The sequence below is a fragment of the Oncorhynchus keta genome, chromosome 13 (assembly GCF_023373465.1).
Source record: "Oncorhynchus keta strain PuntledgeMale-10-30-2019 chromosome 13, Oket_V2, whole genome shotgun sequence".
Taxonomy (NCBI): domain Eukaryota; kingdom Metazoa; phylum Chordata; class Actinopteri; order Salmoniformes; family Salmonidae; genus Oncorhynchus; species Oncorhynchus keta.
This window is the reverse complement of record NC_068433.1, coordinates 33,196,632-33,223,107: the sequence shown is the minus strand read 5'-3', so window position 1 is coordinate 33,223,107 and position 26,476 is coordinate 33,196,632. Positions and strand designations below refer to the sequence as shown.

Below are 26,476 nucleotides of genomic sequence, written 5' to 3'. Positions count from 1 at the left end.
CTGAAAGGTATTTATTATCTGAAAGGTATTGACTGTCTGAAAGGTATTTATTATCTGAAAGGTATTGACTGTCTGAAAGGTATTTATTATCTGAAAGGTATTGACTATCTGAACGGTATTTATTATCTGAAAGGTATTGACTGTCTGAAAGGTATTTATTATCTGAACGGTATTTACTGTCTGAAAGGTATTTATTATCTGAAAGGTATTGACTATCTGAAAGGTATTTATTATCTGACAGGTATTGACTGTCTGAAAGGTATTTATTATCTGAAAGGTATTGACTGTCTGAAAGGTATTTATTATCTGAACGGTATTTACTGTCTGAAAGGTATTTATTATCTGAACGGTATTTACTGTCTGAAAGGTATTTATTATCTGAACGGTATTTACTGTCTGAAAGGTATTTATTATCTGAACGGTATTTACTGTCTGAAAGGTATTTATTATCTGAACGGTATTTACTGTCTGAAAGGTATTTGCTATGATACTGCGACAGGATGTTGAGTCACAACTCATGAACATTAAACTGTAAGTGATAACATACAGAATATAAATCTGGACTTTCCAAGCCGTATCTTCTAAGACTGGATGAGCAACTTTCTCTATGGTTATCATACTAGAGAAGGATTAAGGTAAGCTGTTTAGTCTACCAAATAATCAGATAAATGATGAGGTCAATATGTTGAGTGAGTCAGAATAACTGTCAGTGTCATTTGTCCCGATTTCATGGATTGATACACTGCGATGTCCTGGCATTTGACATCAGTGTCTGTTTGTGTTTTTGTTTAAGGTGGAGTGTGATGACATACGAGCTGCCTACCAAACACTATCCCATGGTGAAGGAAGACGATTTTAGTCCCGACTCCCCCTTGCAGGTACGTAGGACTCAGGTTTGAGCCAAAATGACACCACATTTTTTTTTAAATACACAAGCTTTATCATGAAACCGTCTGTTTTTCTTTGAGCCAAAATGACACCACAGTTTCTCACAATACACAAGCTTTTCCAGGAAACTGGTTGTTTCTTTAAGCCAAAATTACACCAGAGTGCTTCTAAATACACAGGCTTTATCATGAAACTGGTTGTTAATAAGTCAGTATTTGGACTATTTGTGTGAAATGCCCAATAATGTATGTGATATCATCAGAGAGGTATATTTTCTGGGTGACCATCAAGCTGTCCACTCAAAAAGAAGCTTCAAACTGCCTATAATCTGGTTCAGGTTATCAGTCAACCTACCAGGGTATATACAGTACAAACAGAACAGGAACTAAATCATCCACGTGTATTGATCATATCTTTACTAATGATGAAGAAATCTGCTCTAAAGCAATATCCACACCCATTGGATGTAGTGATCATAATATAATAGCCATATATAGAAAACAGTTCCAAAGACTGGCCCTAAAATTGTGGATATGCGATCATACAAGGCAAACAAGGACATCACGTAACTAAACTAAACATAAAGAAGAAGAAACTATACTATGGAGCAAAGATAAATGATATAAATAATGATAGTGAAAAGCTCAGGTTTGAGCAAAAATTAACGGCTCCATTTTTTTTTCAAATAGGCAGACTTAACAGAACCCTTTGATATGAAACACGTTAATTACTTTTTGTTGACAAGATTTCTTTGATGACATGAAAGCAACAAACCCACAGTTTCTAACAGACAAAATAATGAAAGACAAGCATTGCAGTTCTGAGTTCCGCAGTGGGTGTGTAAGAAATTGTTGTATCTTTAAGGACCAAACCTTACACCAAAGTGAGGTTCTAAATACACAGGCTTTTTCATTTTCAACTGGTGTGTTTGACCAAATACAGTATTTGAAAACATTTGCATAGTGCATCTTTAATGGAAGCCCTAATGCAAATGTGAGTGTGATATCAGGGCAGCTGGCTTGGTCCATTATTTTCATTATTAGTGGTGACCTGATGACTCAACAGTATATACGTCCAATACAGTAAAATAAATAAATAAATGAATGACAGCCATAGTTTTGAATGGGTAACTATATCAATACCAGGTGTTAAATATACAAAACAAACAGAAGAGGAACAAATCATCCAAACTTATTGATCAAGATCTATTATTGAATAATGATGAAGAAATCTGCTTGATTGCAAGCAATATCCAAAACATTGGATGTAATGATCATAATATAAGGTGTTGCCATTTATAGAAACAGTTCCAAAGATTGGCCCTAGTTTTGTCCGACCTGGACTAATTGTGGATATGTGATCATACAAGGCAAAAAGGACATCACGGTAAACTAAACATAAAGAAGAAGAAACTATACTATGGAGCAAAGATAAATGATATAAAGAATGATAGTGAGAAAGCTCTTGACACACAGTTTGACACACAGTTTGAACACTCATCAGTACAACACAAGTTATGCAATCAGGTCTTTTCACATTCCCCAGGTCCAGAAGAGAGGCTGGAAAACGCACAGTATTAAATAGAGCCATGACTACATGGAACTCTCTGCCACCCCAGGTCATTCAAACTAGTAATAAAACCATATTTCAAAAACTGATAAAAGAACACCTTACGGCATAACGGGGTCTGTGAAGAGACACATCCACTTTGATATATTTTGTATTGTAATTTGCACTGTATTATGTAGGTGGGTGGCCTTGCACAAATCCTTGGCTTGTGTGAGCCAGAATGGCTTGTGTGAGCCACAAGGCAGGAGCCATCTCCTGTTTCTGAAGCGTGAGGCAAAGGCAGCATTCTGTATTATTATGTACAGTGCCTTCAGAGATTATTCAGACCCCTTGACTTTTTCCACATTTTGTTACATTACAGCCTTATTATAAAATGGGTTAAAGAAAACAATTTCCTCAGCAATCCTCACACAATACCCCATAATGACAAAGCGAAAACAGGTTTTTAGACATTTTTGCTAATTTATTAAAAACAAAAAACAGAAATACCTTATTTACCTAAGTGTTCAGACCCTTTGCTATGAGACTCGGAATTGAGCTCAGGTGCATCATCCTGTTTTCATTGATCATCCTTGAGGTGTTTCTACAACTTGATTGGTGTCCACCTGTAGTAAATTCAATTGATTGGACATGATTTGGGAAGGCACACGCCTGTCTATATATGGTCCCACAGTTGATAGTGCATGTCAGAGCAAAAACCAATCCATGCGGTCGAAGGAATTGTCCGTAGAGCTTCGAGACAGGATTGTGTGGAGGCACAGATCTGGGGAAGGGTACCAAAACATTTCTGCAGCATTGAAGGTCCCCAAGAACACAGTGGCCTCCATAATTCTTAAATGGAACCACCAAGACTTTTCATAGAGCTGACCGCCCGGCCAAACTGACCAATCGCGGGAGAAGGGCCTTGGTCAGGGAGGTGACCAAGAACCCGATGGTCACTCTGACAGAGCTCTAGAGCTCTTCTGTTGAGATGGGAGAACCATCTCTGCAGCAATCCACCGATCAGGCCTTTATGGAGTGGCCAGACGGAAGCCACTCTTCAGTAAAAGGCACATGACAGCCCACTTGGAGTTTGCCAAAAAGGCACCTAAAGAATCTAAGAACAATAGAAACAAGATTTTCTGGTCTAATGAAACCAAGACTGAACACTTTGGCCTGAATGCCAAGTGTCACATCTGGAGGAAACCTGGCACCATCCCTACGTTAGAGCATGGTGGTGGCAGCATCATGCTGTGGGGACTGGGAAACTAGTCAGGATCGAGGCAATGATGAATGGAGCAAAGTACAGAGAGATCCTTGATGGAAATCTGCTCCAGAGTGCTCAGGACCTCAGACTGGGGCGAAGGTTCACCTTACAACAGGACAATGACCCTCAGCACACAGCCAAGACAATGCAGGAGTGGCTTCGGGACAAGTCTCTGAATGTCCTTGAGTGGTCCGGACTTGAACACGATCGAACATCCCTGGAGAGACCTTAAAATACCTTTGTAGTGATTCTCCCCGTCCAACCTGACAGAGCTTAAAAGGATCTACAGAGTAGAATGGGAAAAACTGCCCAAATATAATTCCAAGCTTGTAGCATCATACCCAAGAAGACTCGAGACTGTAATCGCTGCCAAAGATGCTTCAAGAAAGTACTGAGTAAAGGGACTAAACTCTTTGAATACTTATGTGATATTGTTTTGCTTTGTCATTATGGGGTATTCTGTGTAGATTGATGAGGGGAAAAAACGATTTAATCAATTTTAGAATAAGGCTGTAACCTAGCAATGTGGAAATAATCAAGGGGTCTGAATACTTTCCGAAGGCACTGCATATTATGTTCTTATATTATGTATTTTATTTGTTGTGTTTTGTTTCCTGTTTGAACCCCAGGAAGAGTAGCCAATGCCTTGGAGAGTCTAATTGGGGATTCCAATAAATACTACTACTAACACTACTACTCTCTGAGCCAAAATTAAGCCACAGTTTAACAAAATGCACAGGATGTATCATGATACTGGTTTTTCCTCTCCTCTCAGGTCCATATCACTCAGTTTGCATAGGACTCACATTTGAGCTGAAGTACCGACACAATTTCTCAAAATACACAGGCTTTTACATTTAACTGGTTGTTAATCTCTGAGCCAAAATGACACCACCGTTTCTCACAATGCACAGGCTTTTTAATGAAACTGTCATACCTCTCCCCTCAGGTTCACATCACTCAGTATGCAGACTCTGTGGCCTCCCACCTCACCAAGATCCTGGACTCTGACAAACATACGGACGTCATATCCTCTGCCAAGTACGTGTGATGCATGCTGGGATAGCCCAGTCCTCCAGATGTGATGGGGGGGTGTAGGAGGGATATGGGTAGGTAAGGAGGAAGGATGAGCGGGAGGGAGAGAGGGAGAGATTGAGAGAGAAGGGAGGGTGGGATCATGTCTGAATGTCATGGGGATGTCTGGAGTGAAGGAGGAGGTAAATCAGAGAGAGGGAGTGTCTCTGAAGAGGGAGGGAATGGGAAAGGCTAATAGAGAGAGGAGATAGGGAGGGTGTGTCTGTGTGTCTCTCTGTATTGATTTTCTCCTCTGCCAAGGGCACTGCTCGGTCCCTCTGCCAGCTGGGTCCTTACACAAGATTAAACCTTACTTAGTACACTACTTGGGGGACATTTGAAGAGCATTAGACTAGAGACAATACTTAGGGGGCCTCCTTAGCACTGTAGAGTGTACTACCTAGGGGACATCGTCCGTGTAATAGGGAATGGCATGTCTGCTCTATGCTTATACTGTGTACGTATCTCTCTCACCTGAAATGTGAAGTACATTATGGTTTATTGACTTTACATACATAATACAGGAATGGAGAAATATATTTCACACTCATATCTCTCGCTCTCTTCCTCTCTCTCTTCCTCCATCCCACTCACCCCCCTCTCTCTTTCTCTCTCTTTCTCCACCCCTCTCCATCTCTCTCTCTCTCTCTCTCCATCCCACTCACCCGCTCTCCTTCCCTGTCTCCATCCCTCTCTCCTGCAGGTTTTTGTGTGGAACGGTAAATGATTTTGTAGCGGAGGTGGGGAGAGCATACGAGAGAGCTACAGAGAACAAGGAGGAGGCAGACGCTATGGCCAAGAAGGTGTGTGTGTGTGCATGCATGTGTGTTTCTGTGTGCATAAATGTGTGTGTCTTACGTAACAGGTTGTATAATGCGGATAACAAGTGGGCAGAGAGAGGTGGGTAGTGGTAGCATCTAGAAAATTTAAAAGTTTGAGGATTCATTCCAAATGGCACCCTATTCACTTTATAGTACGCTACTTTTGACCAGACCTGTATGAGTCCTGGTCAAAAGTAGTGCACTGCATAGAGAAAAGGGCTCCATTTGGGACGTAGACAGATGCATTCTCTCCTCTCTAACTGTCTGGAAGCAAAGTGTAATATGCAGTATGTTTAACCCTGAATATTTTTTAAAATCCATATTTTTAAACGATCCTGGTTCTACAATATTTACATAAAGTATCTATTGTGTTGTATTTTTATATATATAGAGTATAGAGTATAGTACAGAGTGTTCATCCAAATTGAACTCTATGAGAAGCTGGACAGCCTGGTGAAGGGTTTGGGTTAGTGTTTATCTCTCCCTCAGTGTGCCCTGTTGAATGAGAAACTGGACAGTCTGGTGAAGGCTCTGAGTGAGGAGGCTGATGCCCAGGTGGTCCCAGCCGGCAGTGTGCCACCCCAGGATGGGGAGCAGGAGAGGGGTACAGACACTACCGGAGGGGAACCCCGGCCCCCATACAGGTTAGGGTTGAGGTCAATTCACGTTTACCTCACTCAATGGAGGAAATTATTTGAAATTAATATATAAAAAATATTTTAAAAACATATTAAATACATTTCTTATCTTTTTTAGTTGGATGGATTGCCTTTTTTCAATTATTGAATTGGAATTTCATTTTACTTTCTGAATTGACTTACTTGAATTTGAATTGTCTTCAAACCTGCCATAGGTCCAGAGAACAGCTGATGCTGAGAGCTAACAGTCTGAAGAAAGCACTGAGACAGATAATAGAACAGGCTGAGAAAGGTACAACACACACACACATAAACACATATATAGAAACATACATACATTATATATACAAAATTATGTGGACACCCCTTCAAATTAGTAGATTCGCCTATTTCAGCCACACCTTTTGCTGACAGGTGTATAAAATAAAGCACACAGCCATGCAATCTCCATAGACAAACATCGGCAGTAGAATGGCCTTACTGAAGACCTCATGACTTAAACATGTCAATGTCATAGGTTGCCACCTTTCCAACAAGTCAGTCTGTCAAATGTATGCCCTGCTGGAGCTGCCCCGGTCAACTGTATGTGCTGTTACTGTGAAGTGGAAACTTCTAGGAGTAACAGCAACTCAGCTGCGAAGTGGTAGGCCACACAAGCTCACAGAACGGGGCCACTGAGTGCTGAAGCACGTAGCGCGTAAAAATAGTCTGTCTTCGGTTGCAACATCACTACTGAGTTCTAAACTGCCTCTGGAACCTCAGCACAATAACTGTTTGTCGGGAGCTTCATGAAAAGGGTTTCCATGGCCGAGCAGCTGCACACAAGCCTAAAATCACCGTGCGCAATGCCAAGCATCGGCTGCAGTGGTATAAAGCTCACCACCATTGGACTCTGGAGCAGTGGAAACGCATTTTCTTTAGTGATGAATCATGCTTCACCATCTGGCAGTCCGGACGAACGAATCTGGGCTTGGTGGATGCCAGGAGAACTCTACCTGCCCGAATGCATAGTGCCAACTGTAAAGTTTGGTGGAGGAGGAATAATGGTCTGGGGCTGTTTTTCATGGTTAGGTCCCTTAGTTCCAGTGAAGGGGCATTTTAACGCTACAGCATACAATGACATTCTAGACGATTCTGTGCTTCCAACTTTGTGGCAACAGTTTGGGGAAGGCCCTTTCCTGTTTCAGCATGACAATGCCCCCATGCACAAAGAGAGGACCACACAGAAATAGTTTGGAAGAACTTGACTGGCCTGCACAGAGCCCTGACCTCATCTGCATCGAACACCTTTGGGATGAATTGGAACACCAACTGTGAGCCAGGTCTAATCGCCCAACATCAGTGCCTGACCTCACTAATGCTCATGTGGCTGAATGGAAATAAGTCCACACAGCAATAGTCCAACATCCAGTGGAAAGCCTTCCCAGAAGAGTGGAGGCTCATTATAGCAGCAAAAGGGGTACCAGCTCCATATTAATGCCCATGATTTTGTAATGAAATGTCAAACGAAATGTCATACTTTTGGTCATGTGGTGTATAATGAATAGATATATACAGTTGAAGTCGGACGTTTGCATACACTTAGGTTGGAGTAATTTAAAACTTGTTTTTCAACCACTCCACACATTTCTTGTTAACATCTACTTTGTGCATGACACAAGTAATTTTTCCAACAATTGTTTAGAGACAGATTATTTCACTTATAATTCATTGTATCACAATTCCAGTGGGTCAGACGTTTACATTCACTAAATTGACTGTGCCTTTAAACAGCTTGTAAAATTCCACAAAAGTATGTCATGGCTTTAGAAGCTTCTGACAGGCTAATTGACATCATTTGAGTCAATTGGAGGTGTACCTGTGGATGTATTTCAAGGCCTACCTTCAAACTCAGTGCCTCTTTGCTTGACATCATGGGAAAATCAAAAGAAATCAGCTAAGACCTCAGAAAAAAAATTCTAGACCTCCACAAGTCTGGTTCATCCTTGGGAGCAATTGCCAAACGCCTGAAGGTACCACGTTCATCTGTACAAACAATAGTACGCAAGTATAAACACCATGTGACCACGCAGCCGTCTTACCGCTCAGGAAGGAGATGCGTTCTGTCTCCTTGAGATGAACGTACTTTGGTTCGAAAAGTGCAAATCAATCCCAGAACAACAGCAAAGGACCTTGTGAAGATGCTGGAGGAAACAGGTACAAAAGTATCTATATCCACAGTAAAGCGAGTCCTATATTGACATAACCTAAAAGGTCGCTCAGCAAGGAAGAAGCCACTGCTCCAAAACCTCCATAAAAAAGCCAGACTACGGTTTGCAACTACACATGGGGACAAAGATCGTACTTTTTGGAGAAATGTCCTCTGGTCTGATGAAACAAAAATAGAACTGTTTGTCCATAATGACCATTATTATGTTTGGAGGAAAAGGGGGGAGGCTTGCAAGCCGAAGAACACCATCCCAACCGTGAAGCACGTGGGTGGCAGCATCATGTTGTGGGGGTGTTTTGCTGCAGGAGGGGCTGGTGCACTTCACAAAATAGATGGCATCATGAGGGAGGAAAATTATATGGATATATTGAAGCAACATCTCAAGACATCAGTCAGGAAGTTAAAGCTTAGTCTCAAATGGGTGTTCCAAATGGACAATGACCCCATGCATACTTCCAAAGTTGTGGCAAAATGGCTTAAGGACAACAAAGTCAAGGTATTGGAGTGGCCTTCACAAAGCCCTGATCTCAATCCCATAGAAAATGTGTGGGCAGAACTGAAAAAGCGTGTGCGAACAAGGAGGCCTATACAACCTGACTCAGTTACACCAGCTCTGTCAGGGGGAATGGGATAAAATTCATCCAACTTATTGTGGGAAGCTTGTGGAAGGCTACCCAAAACGTTTTACCTAAGTTAAACCATTTAAAGGCAATGCTACCAAATACGAATTGAGTGTATGTAAACGTCTAACCCATTGGGAATGTGATGAAAGAAATAAAAGCTGAAATAAATCATTCTCTCAACTATTATTCTGACATTTCACATTCTTAAAATAAAGTGCTATTCCTAACTGACCTGAAACAGGGAATATTTAATAGGCTTAAATGTCAGGAATTGTGAAAACGGAGTTTAATGTATTTGGCTTAGGTGTATGTAAACTTCCGACTTCAACTGTACACTGTGACACACACACACATGCAGAAGCGCTAATATACTGCAGACGCCCACATAAAATCTCACATATACTGCTCTCTCTATCTTTCTCTCCCCAACTCTCTCCCTCTTTCTCACTCCTCTCTCTCTCCAGTGGTGGATGAACAGAATAAACACACTCATCTCCAGCGCATGTCTTCCTCCTCCTCCATCAAGAGAGAGAACAGTGAGGAACTGAAAGAGGCAGAGCCACGTGAGTTACTACAGACACACGCTCACACACATGAACACACACACACACACACACTTTGAATCCTAAATTTGCCCAGGTTTGAATCCTACTCTAGATGCACTCTGACTTCTAATTGCAGTCAACAATAATAATATGAATATTATAGCCCTTGTTTGGGCCACAGTACTGAGAGGGAGGGCCTTGTAAATGTTTCAATTGAAATCAGATAAGATAATAAGTCAAATCACCCTTCCCGGTCCATTTACCCATTATGCCTCTCTCAGGTCACGTCAGTTTAAGCCCCTCTTCCTCCTCCTCCTCCACCATTGTCCTGGAGAAACCAGAGAGTCTCAGCCCTCCGTCTTTCAACGAAGAGTAAGTAGTGTGTGTTTAAAAAAAATATATATATCTAGAAATGACATAAAATACCTCGATGCAAGTTTGATTGAATTTAGCACAGTTCACAATCAATCCGTCTTTGTTGATACAATATTACAGTGAGTGGTTTTACAGTAGTGACAGAAAAACAAGAAGAATATAGGCTACTTATTAGTGCACAATACAACTCAAGAATTGATATTGGAGAGTATTCATGTTCCTTATGCTGTGTGTACCTCTACAGTCAGTGCTCAGAGAAGTGTGTAATGAACAACTACTTTGGGATCGGTCTGGATGCTAAGATCTCCCTGGAGTTCAACAACAAGAGAGATGAACATCCCAAGAAATGCAGGTACACAGTAAATATCCTCTTATTCAAATACAAACTTTATTGATGCATACACTGTGTATTGCAATATCGTGTACAATTTGCGCCATGGCAATGAAAGGTAAATGGAAGTTGAAATTAGAATGTTTCTTCAATGGTTAAATGTTTTAGCATATCAGGGTACTTGATGAAAGTAATCAAATACATCCTTCTTTCTCTCTGCAGTAGTCGTACTAAGAACAAGTTGTGGTATGGAGTGATGGGCACCAAGGAACTGGTACATAAGACATACAAGAATCTGGAACAACGAGTACTGTTGGAAGTAAGGTCACACACAGTTGTCTGACAAATAATACAAAGACAAACAAATACACACTTCGAAGGAATAAGGGAATATGTTTTAGTCTAGTGTGACTAAATGGCACTCCCAAAGTCTTTTTCTGACGTTGTGGTGTAGTTATCTGTAATATTATCACTACATATTAGAGAGGGATTGACAATAAGATGATGTTTGTTGGCTAAAGTATCCTACCCTTGGTTCTGTCACCTGTATGATGAACAAATGTTTTCTCTCTATCTCTCTCTCTCTAGTGTGATGGTGTACCTATGTGTCTGCCTAGTCTTCAGGGTCTAGCTGTTCTCAACATCCCGAGCTATGCGGGGGGAATCAACTTCTGGGGGGGAACCAAAGAGGACAACGTGAGTTAACACACTCTTTTCTTATTCACTGAAAAATGTTTACACTTTGCAGCTAGCTTTTAGCTAATATACTGTCTTACCTGGTAACTGTTTTTCAGGATTAATTTCAACAAATGGCACACTCTTATATGCATTTAGTGTGTTTTTAATTTTTGCAAGTAATAATTTGTTTGGTTCTGTGTGTTCAGAATTTTGGCGCTCCGTCGTTTGATGATAAGAAGTTAGAGGTGGTGGCTGTGTTTGGCAGTATGCAGATGGCTGTATCCAGAGTCATCAACATCCAACACCACCGCATTGCACAGGTAACATAATAATAAATAATATATGCCATTTAGCAGACCGCATAACACAGGTAACATCACACACACACAACCACCGCATAACACAGGTAACTTACAGGTCATGTGTGCATACATTCTAACACAGGTATGCACACACCACCGCATAGCACAGGTAACATCACACACACCACCGCATAACACAGGTAACATCACACACACACCACCGCATAACACAGGTAACATCACACACACACCACACAGGCATAACACAGGTAACATCACACACACACCATCGCATAACACAGGTAACATCACACACACACCACCGCATAACACAGGTAACATCACACACACCACCGGTAACACCACATCACACACACCACCGCATAACACAGGTAACATCACACACACCACCGCATAACACAGGTAACATCACACACACCACCGCATAACACAGGTAACATCACACACACACCACCGCATAACACAGGTAACATCACACACACCACCGCATAACACAGGTAACATCACACACACACCACCGCATAACACAGGTAACATCACACACACCACCGCATAACACAGGTAACATCACACACACCACCGCATAACACAGGTAACATCACACACACCACCGCATAACACAGGTAACATCACACACACCACCGCATAACACAGGTAACATCACACACCACCACCACATAGCACAGGTAACATCACACACACACATAACATCACACACAGGTAACATCACACACACCACCGCATAACACAGGTAACATCACACACACCACCGCATAACACAGGTAACATCACACACACACCACCGCATAACACAGGTAACATCACATCACACACACCACCGCATAACACAGGTAACATCACACACACACCATCGCATAACACAGGTAACATCACACACACACCACCGCATAACACAGGTAACATCACACACACACCACCGCATAACACAGGTAACATCACACACACCACCGCATAACACAGGTAACATCACACACACACACCACCGCATAACACAGGTAACATCACACACACCACCGCATAACACAGGTAACATCACACACACATAGCACAGGTAACATCACACACACACCACCGCATAGCACAGGTAACATCACACACACCACCGCATAACACAGGTAACATCACACACACCACCGCATAACACAGGTAACATCACACACACACCACCGCATAACACAGGTAACATCACACACCACCGCATAGCACAGGTAACATCACACACACCACTGTCACACACACCACCGCATAGCACAGGTAACATCACACACACACCACCGCATAACACAGGTAACATCACACACACCACCGCATAGCACAGGTAACATCACACACACCACTGCATAACATCACACACCACTGCATAACACAGGTAACATCACACACACCACCGCATAGCACAGGTAACATCACACACACCACCGCATAACACAGGTAACATCACACACACCACCGCATAGCACAGGTAACATCACACACACCACCGCATAGCACAGGTAACATCACACACACCACCGCATAACACAGGTAACATCACACACACCACCGCATAACACAGGTAACATCACACACACCACCGCATAACACAGGTAACATCACACACACCACCGCATAGCACAGGTAACATCACACACACCACTGCATAACACTAACACACAAACCTTCAACACATGCATCACAGTCACATTTTAAAGTTCTAAAGACAGTAGACATTATGTTGAATTGACCACACCGCATAACACATACACATACTGAATCACACACACTAACACACAAACCTTCAACACATGCATCACAGTCACATTTTAAAGTTCTAAAGACAGTAGACATTATATTGAATTGACCACACTCACATACACATACTGAATCTCTCTCTCATCTCCCCTCCTCTTTCCCCCTCACTCTCCTCCCTCTCTCCAGTGTCGTCAGGTGAAGATAACTATCCTAGGGGAGGAGGGTGTACCAGTACAGGTGGATGGAGAAGCATGGATCCAACCTCCAGGGATAGTCAAGATCACACACAAGAACAGAGCTCAGATGCTCACCAGAGACAGGGTACGTTTGTGTTTGGGAGGGTGTGAGTGTGTATGGATAGGCAAACTTTTGTTCCAGGCCATCTCTGACACAACTAATTCAATTGATCAAATAATTGTTTGGTTTGTCGAATTAAGTGTGTGAGTGCTGGAACAAAAGCCTGCACAGCAGGATTGAGGAACACTGCATTAGGGCAACAGATGTATCTAATAAACCTCTACGCATCCATCATGTCCATTCTGTTCATTCTATTCCTACATTCTATTGCTATGTTCCAGAACTTTGAGAGGACTCTAACATCATGGGAGGATAAGAGGAAGATTGACACCTACCGTTCCTCCAGGCCCCGCCTCAACTCTCAGCAGTCTATGGAATACCTCACAGAGGAGGAATGTGCTCAAGTACAGCAACTGGGGATGGTGGCAGACACACTCATCACTAGGTATTCAATGAAATATTTTTTGAAAAATGAATTGAGAAAATATGAAATATACATTTGAATTTACTGAACTTTTACCTAAACAGGCATGTAAATTAAGAACAAATTCTGGTAGCACTTTATAATAACTCCATGTAAAAAATAAATAAATAAATAAACGTGTATAATGGATTAGTAAATAGTTTATTCATCATTTGGCTGAAATTATACAAAAGTTCTGGAGCGTAATTTTAAAGGTAGACTCAGCGATATGACATAGGCGGAGTAAACAGCAGAGTGGGTAAATTTCCGCAATAACTACGATCGTTGAAACGCGAGGCTAAACTTCCCCGCTGTTTTGGTCCTGTACCTACCACGCTCTAAACCGAGTGAAGCTAACCCATGCACATACGCAGATATTATGTGTGAGGAGCAATGTCTTGCATCTCACACACGGCAATATCTGCAGTGCTGCTTGTAGCAACGTCATTTTGCTGAGTCTATCTAAGGTCTCAAAATAGCCGGGAACATATCAATGGTAAAAGAATAAGCACGCAAGGATGTTAAAGGAAATATAATTAACATTTTATTCACAAAAACTGTTTTGGACTTGAGGAAGCAGTTCAATGTGAATGTTTTGCTAATGTTGTCAACCTTGCGAATGTAAACTAATCATAAAACAGGGACATATAGCCCACACGACAGCTGGCCGGACAGGCCAGTTCTGCTCTAGAGGATTTTTACCACTGATATGTCATTGAGGTAGAAATGTCACATGTATTTATTTGCAGTTAGACCTTTTACAGATGTAGATAAACAATTAAATGTTTACTTCCTAAGCAGAGAGAAAATTTTTAAAAATAATAACAAGGAATAAATACACAATAAGAAATAATAACACAAGGAATAAATGCACAATAAGAAACAATAACTCAAATAAAAAAAATTGGTCACATACACGTGTTTAGCAGATGTTATTGCGAGTGTAGTGAAATGCTTGTGCTTTTAGTTCCGACTGAGCAGCAGTATCTAACATGTAATCTAACAATTCCACAACAACTACCTAATACATACAAATCTAAGTAAAGGAATGGAATAAGAATATATACATATAAATATATGAATGAGCAATGACCGAGCGGCATAGACAAGATGCAATAGATGGTTTAAAATACAGTATATAGTGTACATATGAGATGAGTAATGCAAGATATGTAAAAATTCTTAAAGTGGTATTATTAAAGTGACGAGTGATTCATTTATTAAAGTAGCCAATGATTTCAAGTCTATGTTGGCAGCAGCCTCTCTATGTTAGTGATAGCTGTTTAACAGTTTGATGGCCTTGAGATAGAAGCTCTCGGTCTCAGCTCTCAGTCTTAGCTTTGATGCACATTAAACTGACCTCGCCCTCTGGATGGTAGCGGGGTGAACAGGTAGTGGCTCGGTGGTTTTTGTCCTTGATGATCTTTTTGGCCTTTCTGTGACATCGGTGGTAGGTAGTTTGCCCCCGGTGATGCGTTGTGCAGACTGCACCACCCTCTGGAGAGCCTTGCGGTCGACAGGATGCTCTCAATTGTGCATCTATAAAAGTTTGTGAGGGTTTTAGGTGACAAGCCACATTTCTTCAGCCTCCTGAGGTTGAAGAGGCGCTGTTGCGCCTTCTCCACCACACTCTCTGTGTGGGTGGACCATTTCAGTTTGTCTGTGATGTGTATGCCGAGGAACTTTTCACCTTCTCCACTGCTGTCCCATCGATGGGGGGGGTGCTCCCTCTGCTTTTTCCTGAAGTCCACGATAATCTCTTTGGTTTGTTGAGGTTGAGTGAGAGGTTGTTTTTATGACACCACCCTCCGTGTGCCCTCACCTCCTCCCTGTAGACTGTCTGGTCGTTGATGGTAATCAAGCCTACTACTGTTGTATCGTCTGCAAACTTGATGATTGAGTTGGAGGCGTGCATGGCCACGCAGTCATGGGTGAACAGGGAGTACAGGAGGAGTCTGAGCATGCACCCTTGTGGGACCCCAGTTTTGAGGATCAGTGAAGTGGAGATGTTGTTTCCTACCTTCACCACCTGGGGGAGGCCTATCAGGAAGTCCAGGACCCAATTGCACAGGGTGGGGTTGAGACCCAGGGCCTCTAGCTTAATGATGAGCTTGGAGGGTACTATGGTGTTGAATGCTGAGCTATAGTCAATGAACAGCATTCTTACATAGGTATTCCTCTTGTCCAGATGGGATAGGGCAGTGTGCAATGTTATGGCAATTGCATCGTCTGTGGACCTATTAGGGCGGTAAGCAAACTGAAGTGGGTCTAAGGTGACAGGTGGGGTGGAGGTGATATAATCCTTGACTAGCCTCTCAAAGCACTTCATGATGACAGAACTGAGGGCTACAGGGCAAGAGCCATTTAGTTCACTTACCTTTGCCTTCTTGGGTACAGGAACAATGGTGGCCATCTTGAAGCATGTGGGATGTATCTTGAAGCATTTAATATGTCTGTAAACACACCAGCCAGCTGGTCTATACATGCTCTGAGAACGCGGCTAGGAATGCCGTCTGTGCCGGGAGCCTTGCAAGGGTTAAGACGTTTAAATGTCTTACTCACATCGGCCACAGAGAAGGAGAGCCCACAGTCCTTGGTAGCGGGCTCCGTCAGTAGCACTGTATTATCCTCAAAGCAGGCAAAGAAGGTGTGTAGTTTGTCTGTGAGCAAGACATCGGTGTCCGTGATGTGGCTGCTTTTCTTTTTGTAGTCAGTGATTGTCTGAAGACCCTGCTGCGTACGCCTCGTGTCTGAGCCGTTGAATTGCGACTCCACTTTGTCTATACTTTGTCTATATACTGACATTTCGCTTGTTTGATTTCCTGGCGGATGGAATAACTACACTGTTTGTACCAGTACCAAATCAATGTGCAGGGTAATTAAGGTAGATATATACATATAGGTAGGGGTAAAGTGACTAGACAACAGGATAGATAATAAACAGTAGCATCAGCATATATGCAATGTGGATGGGGGCGTGCTCGGCCCTCCGTTTCCTGTAGTCCACGATCAGCTCCTTTGCCTTGCTGACATTGAGGGAGAGGTTGTTGTCATGGCACCACACTGCCAGGTCACTGACCTCCTCCCTATAGGCTGTCTTATCGTTGTCGTTGACTATGCCTACTACCACCGTCGTGTCATCAGCGAACTTAATGATGGTGTTGGAGTCATGCGTGGCCATGCCATCGTGGGTGAACAGGGAGTACAGGAGGGGACTTAACACACACCAATTAGGGGCCCTCGTGTTGAGGGTCAGTGGCAGATGTGTTGTTGCCTACCCTCACCACCTGGGGGCAGCCCAGGATCCAGTGTTCAGTCCCGGGGTCCTGAGCTTGGAGGGCACTATGGTGTTGAACGCTTAGCTGTAGTCAATGAACAGCATTCTCACATAGGTGTTCCTCTTGTCCAGGTGGGAGAGGGCAGTATGTAGTGCAATAGAGATTGCGAATTGGAGTGGGTCCAGGGTGTCAGGGATGATGGTGTTGATGTGCGCCATGACCAGCCTTTCAAAGCATTTCATGGCTACAGATGTGAGTGCTATGGGGCGATAGTCATTTAGACATTGTCGTTCAGGAACTATGGTGATCTGCTTGTCTGGTAGGCTGTCGTCACTGGCAGCTCACGGCTGAGTTTCCCTCTGTAATAGTGTGCAAGCCCTGCCACATCCAACAAGCGTCAGAGCCAGCGTAGTAGGATTCGATCTTAGTCCTGTATTGATGCTTTACCTGTTTGATGGCTCATCAGATGTCGTAGCAGGATTACGTACGGTCGCTGTGGGGACAACGATGTCGATGCACTTATTAATGATGTCAGTGACTAATGTGGTGAACTCCTCAATTACATTTACATTTACATTTAAGTCATTTAGCAGACGCTCTTATCCAGAGCGACTTACAAATTGGTGCATTCACCTTATGACATCCAGTGGAACAGTCACTTTACAATAGTGCATCTAAATCTTAAAAAGGGGGGGGGGGTGAGAAGGATTACTTATCCTATCCTAGGTATTCCTTAAAGAGGTGGGGTTTCAGGTGTCTCCGGAAGGTGGTGATTGACTCCGCTGTCCTGGCGTCGTGAGGGAGTTTGTTCCACCATTGGGGGGCCAGCGCAGCGAACAGTTTTGACTGGGCTGAGCGGGAACTGTACTTCCTCAGTGGTAGGGAGGCGAGCAGGCCAGAGGTGGATGAACGCAGTGCCCTTGTTTGGGTGTAGGGCCTGATCAGAGCCTGGAGGTACTGAGGTGCCGTTCCCCTCACAGCTCCTTAGGCAAGCACCATGGTCTTGTAGCGGATGCGAGCTTCAACTGGAAGCCAGTGGAGAGAGCGGAGGAGAGGGGTGACGTGAGAGAACTTGGGAAGGTTGAACACCAGACGGGCTGCAGCGTTCTGGATGAGTTGTAGGGGTTTAATGGCACAGGCAGGGAGCCCAGCCAACAGCGAGTTGCAGTAATCCAGACGGGAGATGACAAGTGCCTGGATTAGGACCTGCGCCGCTTCCTGTGTGAGGCAGGGTCGTACTCTGCGGATGTTGTAGAGCATGAACCTACAGGAACGGGCCACCGCCTTGATGTTAGTTGAGAACGACAGGGTGTTGTCCAGGATCACGCCAAGGTTCTTAGCGCTCTGGGAGGAGGACACAATGGAGTTGTCAACCGTGATGGCGAGATCATGGAACGGGCAGTCCTTCCCCGGGAGGAAGAGCAGCTCCGTCTTGCCGAGGTTCAGCTTGAGGTGGTGATCTCAATGTTTTCGGATGAATCCCGGAACATAATCCAGTCTGTGGTAGCGAAACAGTCCTGTATTGAGCTTGTCACTGGTACTTCCTTTTTGAGTTTTAGCTTGTAAGCAGGAATCATGAGGATTTTTTATTTAATTTTTATTTCACCTTTATTTAACCAGTTAGGCCAGTTGAGAACAAATTCTCATTTACAACTGCGACCTGGCCAAGATAAAGTAAAGCAGTAAGAACACAAACAACAACACAAAGTTACACATGGAATAAACAAACGTACAGTCAATAACACAATATAAAAAGTCCATATACAGTGTGTGCAAATGGTGTGAGGAGGTAAGGAAATAAATAGGCCATAGTAGTGAAGTAATTACAATTTAGCAAATTAACACTGGAGTGATAGATGTGCAGATGATGATGTGCAAGTAGAAATACTGGTGTGCAAAAAAGTAAATAAAATGAGATGAGGTCGATAGATTGGATGGGCTATTTACGGATGGGCTATTTACAGATGGGCTGTGTACAGCTGCAGCGATCTGTATGCTTCTCAGATAGCTGATGCTTAAAGTTAGATGTAGGGAGATATAATTCTCCAACTTCAGCGATTTTTGCAATTCGTTCCAGTCATTGGCAGCAGAGAACTGGAAGGAAAGGCGGCCAAAGGAGGTGTTGGCTTAAGTTATGGTCAGATTTTCCAAAGAGAGGGCGAGCGAGAGCCTTGTATGCATTTCTGTGTGTGGAGTAAAGGTTATCTAGAGTTTTGTAGCCTAGTTGCGCAGGTGTAGCCAAGTTGCACAGGTGTCGGGCTGGTAAAAATGAGGTAAAACAGATTTCAGTTTCCCTGCATTAAAATCACAGGCCGTGGGAAACCTCGGGATATGCATTTTCCTGTTTGCTTATGGCCCTATACATCTCGCTGAGTGCAGTCTTATACTAGCATCTTTTTGTGGCAGTAAATAGACAGCAATGGAAAATATAGATTAAAACTCTCTTGGTAAATCGTATGTGTGTAGGTTATCATGAGTTATTCTAACTCTGGCAAGCAAAAACTTGAGACTTCCTAAACATTATAGATCGCACACCAGCAGTTTTTAACAAAGCGACACCCCCCTCCTCCCTTCATCTTACCCGAGGCTGCTGTCCAGTCTTGACGATGCATGCAAAAACCAGCAAGATGTATATTATCCATGTCGTTGACTTACCACGACTCCAAGAAACATACAGTTCTTCAGGTCCCGTCGATAGGATATTCTCGAACAGAGCAAGTCCAGTTTGTTCACTCATGTATATAGTAACAATCAAATTATGAACAACTTACTATAAGATTTCACCTTTGTTATGACTGTAAAATATTTATGACCACACAGTACTTAGTGACAGTACAATATTGGCACCATTTCATATAAGTGATAACAGAGAAGTTTATCATAAACGTCCACTGTGAGCAGCCGTCTGAGCGGTGTGCAGACTCGTTCCAACTTTAGCTTGATTTTGTCCATCTGTGACCGAGTGAAAGTGGTCTTGTTTAAATTCTATGAAATGATTTAGTATTTTTTCATGGTGAGAGCTCTAAATCCGGCTGAGAATATCACAGTGAGATGAAACCACAACTGTTGGATTCGCTAGATTGTCCCCTTTCATATGCTCATATGCCGTCTCCAAGACTGGGGTCCGTTCGCTCAGAGGAAGAGCAAATATATTCTTTGTCTGGATAGGCCAGAAAATTTGACATGCCACTATAGGGCCTGAAACCTGACACTTCAAGTCTGCTTCGCTGAGAGAGTGGTAGTGGAGAGCAGACAGATGGGGCTTTCTGGCACTGTAAGGCACAGGACCCAACAACATTCACAGAGCACTTTCTACACCAAAATGTCAGTCGGAACCAGTCCAGAACCACACAGTCCCCCATTTACAGTGGCTTGCAAAAGTATTCACCATTCACCATTTTTTTATGGTGGAACAAACAAGAAATAACAACAACAACAAAAACTTGATTCTGCATAACTATTCACCCCTTCGAAGTCAATGCTTAGTAGAGCCACCTTTTGCAGCAATTACAGCTGCAAGTCTTTTGGGTTATGTCTCTATAAGCTTGGCACATCTAGCCACTGGGATTTTTACCCATTCTTCAAGACAAAACTGCTCCATCTACTTCAAGTTGGGTAGGTTCCGCTGGTGTACAACAATCTTTCAGTCATACCACAGATTCTCAATTGGATTGAGGCCTGGGCTTTGACTAGGCCATTCCAAGACATTTAAATGTTTCCCCTTAAACCACTCAATGTTGCTTTAGCAGTATGCTTCGGGTCATTGTCCTGCTGGAAGGTGAACCACCGTCCCAGTCTCAAATCTCTGGAAGACTGAAACAGGTTTCTATCAAGAATTTCCCTGTATTTAGTGCCATCCATCATTGCTTCAATTCAATCCATAATTCCTTCCAGTTTCCCAGTCCCTGCCGATGAAAAACATCCCACACCATGAGGCTGCCACCACCATGCTTCACTGTGGGGATGATGTTCTCAGGGTGATGAGAGGTGTTGGGTTTGTGCCAGACATGGTGTTCTTCTTGATGGCCAGAAAGCTCAAATTTTGTCTCATCTAACCAGAGTACCTTCTTCAATATGTTTGCTGAGTCTCCCACGTGCCTTTTGGCAAACACCAAATGTGTTTCCTGATTTTCTTCTTTAAGCAATGGCTTTTTTTTCTGCCCACTCTTCCGTAAAGCCCAGCTCAGTGGAGTGTATGGCTTAAAGTGGTCCTATGGACAGACACTCCAGTCTCCGCTGTGGAGCTTTGCAGCTCCTTCAGGGTTATCTTTGGTCTCTTTGCTGCCTCTCTGATTAATGCCCTCCTTGCCTGGTCTGTGTGTTTTTGAGGGTGGCCCTCTCTTGGCAGGTTTGTGGTGGTGCTATATTCTTTCAATTTTTGTATAATGGATTTAATGGTGCTCCGTGGGATGTTCAAAGTTTCTGATATTTTTAAAACCCAACCCTGATCTGTACTTCTCCACAACTTTGGCACTGATCTGTTTGGAGAGCTCATTAGTCTTCATGGTGCTGCCTGCTTGGTGGTGTTGCAGACTCTGGGGCCTTTCAGAACATGTGTGTATATATACTGAAATTGTGACACATAGATTGCACACAGGTGGACTAATTATGTAACTTCTGATGCAACCCACCAAATCTTATTTAGCGGCTTCATAGCAAATTATCTAATAATTCCAACATTGAAGACTCAAATGCTTCTCAAAGATGCCATCTGGTCGTCAAACTAGCACGAACTAGCATTAATGGTAAAAATGGCTGACAATTAAATAACGTGACATAGAAATCTGTAGCAGCCCGCAAAGTGTGCTGCAGTATTACGCAACTTTTTAAGGAGGAACCACTGTACCAGGACTGGGAACGGCACGGCTTAAACTTTGACTGCTTTGCGCATGCGGTGAAATTAGTGTGTGGTGTTGTTTGGCTGAGAGTTTCCTTTTGCGAAGGTGGAGACAAAGCGGAACACTTATGGACTTAATCATGCATCGGACCAAATTACACAATATTTTTGTTATGGTTTAACTGAGATTACACTGCTCTATAGAGTGATTGCAATCCACACTTTGATTTTGGTAGAAAAGTCACTGTCAAAAATCATTTGTTCACATTTTTGGACTAAAAACATTATTTCACTCAGCATGGAGTGTGTCTGAAGTTACACATCACACTATTACAATAGTGTGACTGTTTTCAAATAAAATGTTTCATATATTTTCTTAAGCATCCTCTGTATTGTGTGCTTATTGTTTAAATCTTAAGGAGCATCATGTACTGCTGGAATGTCCATTTTTTGTGATAAATTACAAGGGTCACTCAAAACATTTACAAAGTATTTATAATGTATAAATAGATCACACTTTAGATGAGGCCGCGCAAAAATACTAATGATTAGTAAATGGTTTATAAGGACCTACATTAAATATCTGCTGAATTATCTTATTGATCATTATTAAATACTTTTAAAGTTGTGTATAAATGTGTGAATAACTAGGTTGCTGACATTTAATTTTTTAATGTATTTTTTATAAATGATGAATAAACTATTTATAAATACATTATAAATGCTTTATTTTATGTGGAGTTATAATAAAGTCCTCCCCAAATTCTCACATACATGTTTCTAAAATGTAAATATGTTGAGGAAAATAGAGCTCTTACAATTCAAGTCTTTCTTCAGTTGTATTTGTTTTTATTTTGATATATAATAAGATGTTATGTTTATTTCCTGTAGGATAAGAGAGGCAGCTAAGACCCACAAACTGGTAGAACAGGAGTTAGCCCATGCTGTCAATGCTAGTGCCATGGTCCTAACTGAAGCATTCCCCTCCAAACCATCCAGCCCTGAGGTAAGACAACTACACGACCCAGCCGTCACTAAACTAAACTAAACTACACTACCCAGCAGCCTCTCTGAATGCAATGAACTACACTACCCAGCAGCCACCTGTGGGAACAAAAACGACATTACCCAGCAGTGACCTGCGGGGACATAAAACTACACCACCCAGAAGCCACTCTGGGGAAGACACAACTACACTACCCAGCAGCCACTGTGGGGAAACACTTTGAGGGGGCAACAAAACTACACTGTTACGATTAACTCCTAACCTATCGTAATTGAAATGCTGAAGTACCCGATACAATAGTTTGTGTATGTTTTATTTCTTCAGTGTCTGAGTCGCAGTACAGCAGTGGAGATTGTGAACAGCAGTAAAGTCCTTCAGCTGGAGACCAGGATGCTGCTGGAGGGAAAACTACTGGTATACTATAAACTCTACCACTGCACTATAGCCAACCCCAACTAGCCTGAAATCCAGAACCTGTTTTGCTAACATTCCTTTCATTCCTTGTCATTGACATATTGTTTTGCATGACAAGGCGTGGGGAGGAGTGGAATGATAGCAGAACAGTTCCCAGGACCCAGGCTAAACCCAAACCTTACTGTGCTGGATCAGACATTTTATTTTCACATTGTCTGTCCCAGCAAACATGGTGAATTCGTGAACAGACCAAACCAGTGCAGATTAGGCTAATTAGCTCGGTTCTGCTTGGTTCGGCTCAGTAGTGTGAAAAAGGTTTCCTAATAGATCATGTAAGTATATTTTACTGGTCTCTTCCACTCCCTCTCTCCTCCCCGTTCTCTCCTCCCTGTCCCCCCTCCGGCTCTCCTCCCCCCGCTCTGTTTTAGCTGGACTCTCCCCAGGAAGAGGACCTTCTCTCTACTCTCAACTCTCTGAGTGCTGAACTCCACAAGCTAGATGATATACACTGGATCTGCCCTGCCATGCACTGCTCAGAGGAAGTGGATGTGAGTGTGTGTGCAAGATGGGGTTTCCTAAACGTGATCCTCGGGACCTCAAGGTGTGCACGTTTTGGTTTTTGCCATATTCAAATAATCAACTAATCATCAAACTTTGATCAGTTGAATCAGCTATGTAGTTTTGGGGCAAAAACCAAAACGAGTTTGGGAAACCCTAGTGTAAAGGTTGGGGGTGTGTTTGTGTGTCTTTGGTAAAGTTGTCTGCTCAATTTGCACCTGACCTGGGTTGAAATACATGTGTATTTGAGTATTTGTTATTTAAGATGTTATTTTTCCTGTGTATTCTTTCTATTTTTATTTGTTTTAATGGTTATTTGTAAAAATAAAAATAAAAAAACTAAATAGACTGCCAATTTCAAATACTTCACTGAATACTATTTGAAACCCTTTTCAAAAACCGTCAAATATTATGCTCTAAAAGGCATGGCACTTCCTACAGAATTGGACTCTTCACAGTGTAATGCTGGCATGTAAACGGTTCAAAGGCCGCCATACTGGAGAATGCATTGCCAGCACATACAGTGTGGGTCCTTCTGTAGCTCAGTTGGTAGAGCATGGCGCTTGTAACGCCAGGGTAGTGGGTTCGATCCCTGGGACCACCCATACGTAGAATGTATGCACACATGACTGTAAGTCGCTTTGGATAAAAGCGTCTGCTAAATGGCATATATTATTATTATATTATACAGTCTGTGGAAATCTTGGATCACTACAACCAAAGTCAACACCGTGGTCAACTATAACGCCATTAACATCGTTGTTGCCTTTTCTCATTTTGAAGACGACACATCCGCTGAAGAAGAGGATACCGATGATGAAGTGGAGGAAGGTCTGTAAGTTCCACTGACCTTGATGAAGTTCACTTTCCACAGCATGAAATATGCTTTTCACACACTACAACTCACTGTGAAAGATGCCTATAAATCTGCAGATAACCACAAAGCCATTTCCAAAGCCTCCAACATTGTCTCCCACTACAGCAAGCAATATTTGCACAGGGTCACCTTGAAGGGGAGAATTGTCTGCAACCAGCCACAAGGTAGAACTCTCAACGGAAATGATGATGTGATGATGTTGTGGACATCCAAATCCCCTTTGAGGTTGCCACAGATAGAGTGCAAGGATCTGACATTGTCAAAGCCAGCTACATCATTCCATGTATCAGAGGACTGACTAAACAGCTCCTCACTTGCTCTACCAGGTAGAATGGAAAGCTTGTCCAAAAACCTGGAAGAAGTTCACAAGCGCCTGACTGTTTATGAGCATAAGAAACCATACCAGATTGCCTCAGTCTTGGATTCACAATTTAAACTGGCATGGTGCAATCACACTTAGAAGGCTGCACTTACTGCAGACATCAATGATCTTGCCACAAAGTTTACCGGCGCCACACTGATCCTCTGAAGTTCTGGAAGACACACAGTCACACACTTCGCAGCTGTGGAGCAGCTTTTCAGCATTGGAGGGCTTATCTTCAGACCAGATCTCAGTTCAATGTCCAAGGAGCTTTTTGAAACACTGATGTTTTTGAAATGTAACATAGCATCTCTTTCATGAGACACCAAAGTATAAAGTATGGGCCGCATATTGTGATGAAACAGTGAAATAAGACCTATACATGTTAAGTTGAATTTTTTTTTGAACTACTATGTACATTCACAACTATTTTCAAATGCATTCAAATATTTTTGGGATAATACCATCTTTCATATACTTCCAACAAAATGTTTTTGAAGTAATTGTAAATACATGCCAATACTTTCCAAATGGTATTTTCAAATACATTCCAATATTCGACTACTATTAAGGTTATCCGAATACTTGTTTTGAAATCTATTGAAAAGTAATTGAAATACCTACAACTGTATTTGAACCCAGGTCTGATTTGTACATGGATTGACAACAGCAGAAGTCATTTGTATTCAACCACACCATTATTTCTCTTCCTCCCTCTATTCTTCCATTTTCTGATCTTCCCTCCCTCTTTCCAGGACTCTGTGAGAGTGAGTGGCAAGAGTAGTATGAAGCTAAAGATGATGCCCAAGGTGAGGAAGGAGAGAGAGAAGCTCCACAAGCAGATGTCCAACAGCTCTCTGTCAGGTAAGGATCCAGGCGAGTCCCTGCTTTAAGGCCTAACCTCCATACAACCACAGCCACAGCTTAGTACATTGTGGCCTGGTGCAACAGTCAGGTAAGAGTTTAGGCGAGTCCCCTACTTCACGGCCTGCTGGGGACAATCAGGCTCCAGAAATGAATAGCCCTGGCCTGCTCTAAATGCTGTGTAGCTCTATATTGTAGCTTCTGTATGTTTATTTTCTCTTGTTTGATTCTGTTTCTCTTTGAGTTCACCTATGCATGCTTGTGGATTCATGAACTTTCAGTGTCCTTGTCAGTGGTGGCTGGTGGCACTTTAAATTGAAGGATGGGCTCATAGTAAAAGCTGGAACGGTATAGATTGGACTGTATCAAACACATTGATTCCATGTGTTTGATACCATTCCATTAACTCCATTCCATCCATTATTATGTGCCTGTCCTCCCCCCAGCAG

The 26,476-nt window shown here is 42.6% G+C and overlaps 1 protein-coding gene across 4 annotated transcripts in view; it reads left to right on the top strand.

Annotated features, from left to right (window-relative positions):
* si:dkey-172j4.3 (diacylglycerol kinase delta) overlaps nt 1-26,476 on the top strand; it is a 118,908-nt gene that overhangs the window by 79,665 nt on the left and 12,767 nt on the right. For all 4 annotated transcript variants that reach the window (XM_052460027.1, XM_052460026.1, XM_052460028.1 and 1 more), the window contains 17 exons: nt 794-878; nt 4,653-4,744; nt 5,481-5,580; nt 6,088-6,242; nt 6,452-6,528; nt 9,533-9,631; nt 9,895-9,985; nt 10,233-10,340; nt 10,542-10,638; nt 10,908-11,015; nt 11,204-11,317; nt 13,259-13,393; nt 13,651-13,814; nt 22,839-22,953; nt 23,278-23,367; nt 23,796-23,915; nt 25,919-26,027. In XM_052460027.1, the coding sequence (XP_052315987.1) occupies nt 794-878; nt 4,653-4,744; nt 5,481-5,580; nt 6,088-6,242; nt 6,452-6,528; nt 9,533-9,631; nt 9,895-9,985; nt 10,233-10,340; nt 10,542-10,638; nt 10,908-11,015; nt 11,204-11,317; nt 13,259-13,393; nt 13,651-13,814; nt 22,839-22,953; nt 23,278-23,367; nt 23,796-23,915; nt 25,919-26,027 (1,859 nt within the window). The remainder of the gene's footprint in view (nt 1-793; nt 879-4,652; nt 4,745-5,480; nt 5,581-6,087; nt 6,243-6,451; nt 6,529-9,532; nt 9,632-9,894; nt 9,986-10,232; nt 10,341-10,541; nt 10,639-10,907; nt 11,016-11,203; nt 11,318-13,258; nt 13,394-13,650; nt 13,815-22,838; nt 22,954-23,277; nt 23,368-23,795; nt 23,916-25,918; nt 26,028-26,476) is intronic.